The 8,106-nt window shown below is 36.2% G+C and overlaps 1 protein-coding gene across 1 annotated transcript; it reads right to left on the bottom strand.

The window, feature by feature from the left end:
- Positions 1-3,315: 3,315 nt before the first annotated feature.
- Positions 3,316-8,106, bottom strand: LOC147472625 (UDP-rhamnose/UDP-galactose transporter 2-like). The gene is made up of 5 exons (XM_086588470.1): positions 7,632-8,106; positions 7,137-7,321; positions 6,838-7,038; positions 4,139-4,300; positions 3,316-4,056 (listed from the first exon to the last, which is right to left on the bottom strand). Exons 1-5 carry the CDS (start codon positions 7,771-7,773, stop codon positions 3,703-3,705), a joined length of 1,044 nt encoding a protein of 347 aa, XP_086444596.1. The 5' UTR covers positions 7,774-8,106; the 3' UTR covers positions 3,316-3,702.

The raw sequence follows: 8,106 nt of genomic DNA, 5'->3' as shown, positions 1-8,106 counted from the left end.
TACATTTTGTACACAAAGGGTACGCGTGTCTGAAGGATCTCCACTCCCAGAATCCTATAAATACCATCTACTGGAACTACGTCGGACCTGATTCTTCTCTCCCCAACAAAAGGAAGAACGAGAGAAGATACGTAGGCAAATCGCTCACAGCGACCTCGGTCCCATCCAAAGTCCAAACCCATCTCGTCCTCCTCTACTGTAATCAGGAAAAAACTAAAACGCTCCTTTACAATCACTGCTGGTTCTACTGTAACAAATAATGTGGAGAAGGCTCGTATCAATACCTCAATACCATATCCTGTTCGTTCCCAAGTCGCAACACAATGTTTTCTTTAGGCATTAGTAAAAGGGTCATACACATTGTTACATCGAAGTATGTATAGCTTGGAGCTTAGCACCATTCAAAGAAAATGCCTTATATAGTTATATCTAGCTCAGCCGAGTAAAGTACGTCACGGCGTCAAGCCATTAATTGTTTTGAAGCATAAATTAAAACAAAGAAAGTCAAGTTATGATTAATAAACAAATGAATAAATAAATGATTGAAATTAACGAACGAGTATAATAATAACATAAGATGAATGTAAAGTTTGGAGAAGAGGCTGGTGTCCGTGTGAACTGCCAATCGAAGGAAAGGAAGTTAAGGAGAAGGTTTGTAAGTAAAGTCATCAGACAACTAATGAGTAACCGCGTATAAAGGAGGAATAAATGGCTTCTCCAAGAAGACGGTGTACTCATTCTACTCATTTGTCATGTGGAATGGAATGTGGATCCCCACTTTATCCCCTCCCTTATTCCTCTCTCTCTCTTCAACACCACTTAAACTAATAGTATTAGCTATTTTCTTAATTATTAACCCATGTATTTATATGATTCTTTTTATCATACGGCGCCCACATGCCACTTTTTCTCCTATGTCTATTGCACCTTTGTACTGTTGTTTTCATAATACACAAAAATTAGCAGACTCGTGCTGTACAGTATTCTTGATTTCTCTTTTTTATATGACTTTTGTTTAGAAACATCATCCTCTACAATGCTTTAATTTGTAGTTCGTATGTAATTTAATTGTGATAAGTTAAGTATACTTGTTAGCTTCATTCAAAGCTGAAAAGGAAAGTTTAGTACTTCTTAGTTCTTACTGATTTATTTATACATTTACAGAGAGTATTCAAGTACAATGGTTGGCCTTTCTGTGAGTATGCAAGTTTGTAATGTTTGTTGCAATAGTTTAAGCTCCTCCATTACGACCATGGAGAGGAAGGTGCAAGGGCAACATTGCCGCAGCATGATAACTGGTGGATGGTTCATATTCGGAAATTGGAACCCGGTTATATTTGCTTGTTACAAGAACAATAATCCACCAATGTGTACATTATAACTTCATCTAGCAGGCTAACATTCTTTAAAAATACAGGAAACTGAGAGGAAGTGTAGAAATTTTTTAATGATGTTTTAGTTGAATACTAATTTTGGGCTAGTATTCATATAAAGTATTCAAGCAATATAAAATAGATTGCGTTACATAGGTCAAAATCCAATACAAGTATAAGACTAGCTCATGAGTCATGATATAGTTATCAAGGTTTGTGTATTTCTTTCAAGTTCGTCTACTCCGAAAATATCCTCATAAACACGAGATCTGAGACCGTTGAATGTGTAATCCAACGGTCTGAAAATAAAAAACAAATTCACATTTTTTCTTCTTTTTTATTTTTGATTTTCGAACAATTAGATCACACATCAGGTCTCCAAACTCTTATCCCTATAAAAATATTCTCGTGGTAGCCCATGCCATTTCTTTATGATCAATAGTACGATTCAATATAATTCAGCCAGTACATCATAGCCAATAAAGAAAACAATTTCACATGGCTATGACATCTGAGTTGAAATTGCAGCCCTCAGTACTCAGTACCATCTTCCGTATTTTAAGAGTCATAAATATAACAGATTCTATATCCACTTGCCGCTTTGCCAGTACAATATTGATCGTATCCAATTATTCATGCGTATAAACTTTTCTTGCCCATGGCTTATGTGCATATCTGCGTCTAAAAAATGATACCTCATTGTATGATTTATATATTTGAGGATAGCATTTTTCACCATGTGATACTACATTGCAAATTTGCAATAAGTTATCTAAACCCCACCAAGTGTACACCAGAATCCTTGCACTACCATTGCGCCCCCTTCAGTGAGTTACTCACTCCTAAATCCTAATCCTGATTGAAATAGTGCTGCGCTGTCAAAACCACTGCAACTAAATACGCTAAAATGAGGATGATAATCTCCAAACATTAAGGGATAAAACTTAGAGCTGATGCATATTATGGCGTATGTTGGTACATCTAGAGTATTCATCTTTCTCTCGGGTACAAATTCAAGTGTCAAATGTTAACTCGTGTACACTCTTAGGCGTTTTAAGTTAGTTTGTTATCATTTCCCTAGTGGCTTTTATGAAGTTGTTCACAAAACCTTTCCTGCTACTTTAATTGGCAGTATAGAAACCTCAATACCTCATGGCTACTTTCTCAGCTAAACGATATGTATAGTGCTGTCGTGATTAGTTCTCAACAAAAGCATTTTGAACATTTTATTCCAATCACTAGTTAGGATGTAATACTAATCTAGTCATGGGGCAATGTTAGATCCGTACTAACCCTTCTTAAAGTTCTAGCATAATTAACCCGAAAAGAGGACATCAAAGAATCTGATCAAGTCTGTTTAGAAGGAAGACAACGACGATTCCTTCACATTTGCTGATACCAATTGTCATCCGATTTGCCTACAACGAGTTGCAACTTGCCAGGAATCCCAGGATCCGATATCATTTGTTTCCTCTTGCCAACTCCTTCAGTTCAGTAGCACTAGCACATGAAGTTCATACAGACATACAGTATAGTAAGCGAAGAACCACCATGCTATCATCAAGGTAGTTAGAACCTAAACCTAAACCTAAACTTACATGGGCGAGGGGCCATGAAAAAGTAATAAACAAAGATCAAACGACTAGATCACTTTATTGATTGGGCCTTATTGATTTCAAATGGCGACATTGTCGTTACAAATAATTTTCTGATTGAATAAAGGCGCAACATGATACATCCCTGTGGTCCCCATCTTCCCATCTCAGACCAGGGCAGTCCTAAAAAGAATGACTTCTGTCTCTCCCTTTACATTGAGAATCTGGTATCTAAAACAATAAAACCCCCTCAAGAATGAAAAAGTGAAGAGAAGGACGAGAAGTTTCCGAATGTTCCTATACTTTAGCAGAAATACAACAAAAACCATACTACATTCGGAAATCAATTTAATAAATTATCAATCCAATTAAATTAAACGAAGAGGTGAAGTTCATAATATGAGGGCAATCTCATCTTGACACCCTGGGGAAGTAAACAAATGGAACGGCAAATGTCCTATATAAACTTAAAAGAACAGGGAAAAAAATTTACTGTTTTACATCTCTCCACCCCTTCCATGAAAGTTGAAACCTTTGCTATGTGGCTTTTTTGCACAAAAATTTCTGATGAACTTAATGATACAGCTCCTACAACAGCTGTGAGTGAGCAACTGGTGGGGAGGATTCCATCCATCTTCTGTATTTCTGCAACAGAGATATAGCAGTATAAACAGAAACAAGGATGAAATTGGAAGCAGTAAACACATTAGTTTCTGCCGCAAAAGATCACTGAACTAGCTTCTCGATTCTCCGAGCTCCACGTCTTTGATAGGGACATTCTCCACCCCTTCCTTTAAAAGTCTAATCTCCTCTTCTGTTAAACTCTCTTTTGTTAGGATCTTGGCATTGGACCGCTTCTCAATCTCCACTGCCCAACTATAAATGACCATGCCAAGAACTGCGACAGCCATCCCAAGTATATTCTTGAAACTCAAAGCCGAGTCAAACAGAAACCAACCCAATGTAAGGACACATACAGTTTTCATGTGGCCTAACACCTGGAAGGATACGGCCGAGAATCGTCCTATGCACAAATACTGGCTTACATTGCAGAATACGGCAAGGGCACAAGAGACGAGTATGCATAGCTGCACATAAACAATAATAGTTGTTTACTGGTGAAACACAGATTGAGGTATCTTAAGGTTTAGAGAGAGATAGAAGACTTACAGTAGCGCCAGTAGTCAGCTTGTAGTTTGCAATGAAATTACCATTAAGGTAGTAATCAATGAAAGGCCCAAATACGAGAAGTGAGAGAGCTTGTATTGGAGCTGTTTTGCTCAATAATTCGAAAGACCCGATTGAGTACTTCTTCTGCAAGGAGCCGATTGACTGCATCACACCAGATTTACCAAATCAGGAACAAGCACACATCAAACCATTTCTGGTTGCAATTGGTTTTGACCACATTCCAAGTGAAATTTAGGTTCTAATTTTACCAGAGTTTCTTATCATACTTTTCTTCAAGCATTCAAAATTAACTGAGCAAGTTTTCAACCACGAAAAATCAGATAAAGCACGTTTATATAGAGTCCAATCAATTAACTGGAGAGAAACTTTGCAAAGCAGGACTCACGTTGAGATTCGAACAAAACACATGCTTATACACAATAATAATATAACATTAACTTGATTATTTATTTTTAGTAAAGGTAAAACATGTTCCTATATCCACCTACATATTTTATGGGTCAAAATCTTGCAATGCTATAAACCACGTTTATGATCACAACCTGGCCATACATTTTCATTATACACAGTCCACACAATATAAATCTAATCTATAGTAACATACTCAAAAAAAATAAGAAAATGTTTGAGTACAACATATGGCGACATACTATTAGTTACTTCATATTTTTAAAATATTTTTGGACAATCTTTACATCTTAAATTTTTTTCCTCTACTATGAATTGACAATTGAGAGGTATAAGGCGTAAGACATCACTTACTTGAGTACCCTAATGAGTCTAGAGTATCCTCTAGAGCCGTGTTGATGATGAACTACTCGGAGAGAAATAGACCAAAGCAAAGCCCATTTCCCTTTTTGTGAAGATCTTCTGAAATAAAGATATCATGCTAATCTAAATTGTGACTTCACTACGTTAATGTTTATGTTCATCTTGTTGTCGTTCATATTGATTATCATCTTTCTAACTGCTCTTAGAATTGCTAAAACAGTAAGTCCTGTAACAAACGTTTAAGTTGTTGAGGGTGATAGGTTGACGCAATTTTAGTAGTCTGGTCCAAGGACTCCCTTCCAACATAATCTAGCTGGAGTGCTGGACCCTTCTCAAATACGAGTCATCTCAAAAATACTGATTGGACAGAAATCACTGTAGCTCACCGAGTTAACTAAAACCTAACAAATTATGACATGACCCATGTGTGGGAAGAGTTGAGCTTGCTTTCTTTACAGTGAAGAAGGCCTTGACTCAGTAACTGCCTCACTCTCATGCTCCCTCAGCAAAACATATTTTGCAGGACTTGCACCCCCGGTACTACTTCAATCAGCAACAAAGGACATACCAATGAACGACAAGAACACGAACGTAAGGGAGGTGACAGTTTGGATAAACAAAATTTATGTTTTCAATAACTTAGAAGATGTACATGATAAGAACCATCAGAAAAACAACTTCTAATGGATTATGGGTCTTTCGTATCTCATTTATGCCTTATCCATGTTGATGTCTAGCATCATATTCCTTTAATATAGAACAGGCTCTGATACCAATACCTAGCATTATGGGCTGTTCTTTATCATCACCTACTGGAAAAGGCCGGTCCATATAAGACACTCCTTGCAAATGATATGCTGCTTCAGAATGGCTTTCATTGAGAAGTTAGTAATCAACTTAGAACATTCCCTCTATTCTAGGTGTAGGAGGAGTCCTATGTTAGAGCTTGACAGGAACTTTACTGAGGATCAATTAATAAAGGTATGCAACAGGTTCCACCTTTGACTTATGTCATAAAGGATCAATGACAACTCAGTATCAAAGACCCAAAACCAACAGGTATCACAATATATCAGGATAATACCAGTTTCCAAGTAACAAAGAATGTGCAATTCTATAACATTCTTTCTATCACATCAGACACCACTTAAGTTTCCATTCTTGCATTCCATATTACTTTGGCTCTATCAATAATTTAGAAAGAATCTGACATACTTGATATCATGTTGATCAAGGATCTCAGAGGACATAGAACTACAGATGATTTAAAACAAAAACAAAACAGGGCAAAAGAGAGAGAGAGAGAGAGATGATTTTCATTTGTAACTTAGACCTATAAAAACATGAATGTCAAAGATCTTAAAAGAGTGAGAAGAAGAAAAGAAACATATGGACTGAGTAAGTGAGAAAGACACCAGCAGCATTCAGTAAACGAGTATATTTCATTCAAATCAGATGGCCTCCCGCATTATGACAAGGATGTTCACTACAGGCCATGGTCCATGACATTTAAATTGGTCAAAATCCAAACCATAATCAAAAGGCAACTAGAAAACGGCACTCCTTCAGTAATTAAATAAAAAGATGTGAGCACTACAGAAGAAAACCATCTTCACTAGCCTTATTCAACAGGTATTGACCTGAGCTACTCATCTTAGGAATGCACACCAATTGAATTCCCCAACTTGCGTCGGGGTAGCTAAACTCTAGAAACCCAAAATGTCTTCAAATAAAATTGATAAAATAGTGTGTGAAACAAAATAACACCGACATATGAACAAAGTAAATAAAGATAACTGCATCAAGGTGAAAATTCAAGGTATATGACCAAAAACAAATGAAGCATCTATGTTCACAGAATATGAATATAGAAAAGTAAGAAATGCAGGATAAAATAAGGAACTCACAATTTGTTGGAAGGATGTAGAAAGAACTGCTACACAGGCACAAATAAACCCTTTTGCGTTTACTTTTACGTCTGTCACGGTACAGACACCAACACCCACAACAACAACAATCACAGCTGTTTTCACCTCCTTTGAGTAATGTTTGTTGTGTAAAATCCACTCCATTACACAAACAACTGGGATCATGCTTAGTTTTGAAATCTACGCAATTAATACAATGGAAAACAATCAGTGAGCAAGAACAATTTCGACAAGCAAAATAAAGTGTCGATTGTAAAATTTACAGTGTTAATGCAAACCTGATAAAATCCAACAGAATTGAGCATGAGACTCAAATTCATCCCCGTAATTGATGTATTGGCAACAATGGAAAACCAAAGAAGTTCCCACATAGGTACATGCTTCGCGGTAGAGTAACCGGTAGAATTCGATACCATACCAACCAATGCAGTCACAGCAAAGTGAAACCCGGTTAAAGTTGTAGCTGGAAAAAAAATATTGCCATCAATTAAACATAAACCAAATTGAATACTAGATGATATCATTTCGAGCCCACGCAATTAGTACATGAAAACTGAAGGCAAATTCTAATAAACACGAGAATTAACAAAATTGAATTGGATTTAATTCAATTGAAACAAATTAGCATATCTAATCTGATTGGGATCCAAAAACAAAAATAATACGAGTAACTTCAATTATTCTAAAAACTTAATCCAAATCAAGCAGATCCATAACAGATCTGATTAAAACAATATTAAAAAATTAAAATAGATAGAGATAAGAGGACTGACCAAAGTTGAAAGCATAACCGTTAGAAGACATGAGCTGTTTATTAGCCATGATAATACCAACAGAGCTAACCACATTCATTGCCCATGCTCCTACGTCTGATACTCCTCCTGTTTTCTTCTCTCCACTCTTCTCACTCTCCATCTCAATTCCCCCCCCTCTTTCTTATTCTAACCTCCGGTTACTACTACTCCTTTTATATTATTATTATATTATTATTGAACAACAACTACACAAGTAATAATAACTTCCTTAAAACAGTACAGATAAATAAAAGACTAGTAGTGATGAGAGAGAAAGTCTCCTTCTTTCTCGTCTTTGCCTTTTGATATATAGCCAAATTTCTTTTTTTAATAATTTTAATTATTAATTACGTAAATAATAAAGAGTTTAACACCGTGTGTATGTCTACTTTGGATTTTGTCTTTCCATTAACAAACGTTTTCTTGCCAACTCTCCTCCTTCGTTAACAAAATC

The sequence above is a fragment of the Coptis chinensis genome, unplaced genomic scaffold (assembly GCF_015680905.1).
Source record: "Coptis chinensis isolate HL-2020 unplaced genomic scaffold, ASM1568090v1 utg9285_pilon_pilon, whole genome shotgun sequence".
Lineage (NCBI taxonomy): Eukaryota > Viridiplantae > Streptophyta > Magnoliopsida > Ranunculales > Ranunculaceae > Coptis > Coptis chinensis.
Note: the sequence above shows the minus strand (reverse complement) of the source record. Positions and strands in the feature narration are given on the sequence as shown.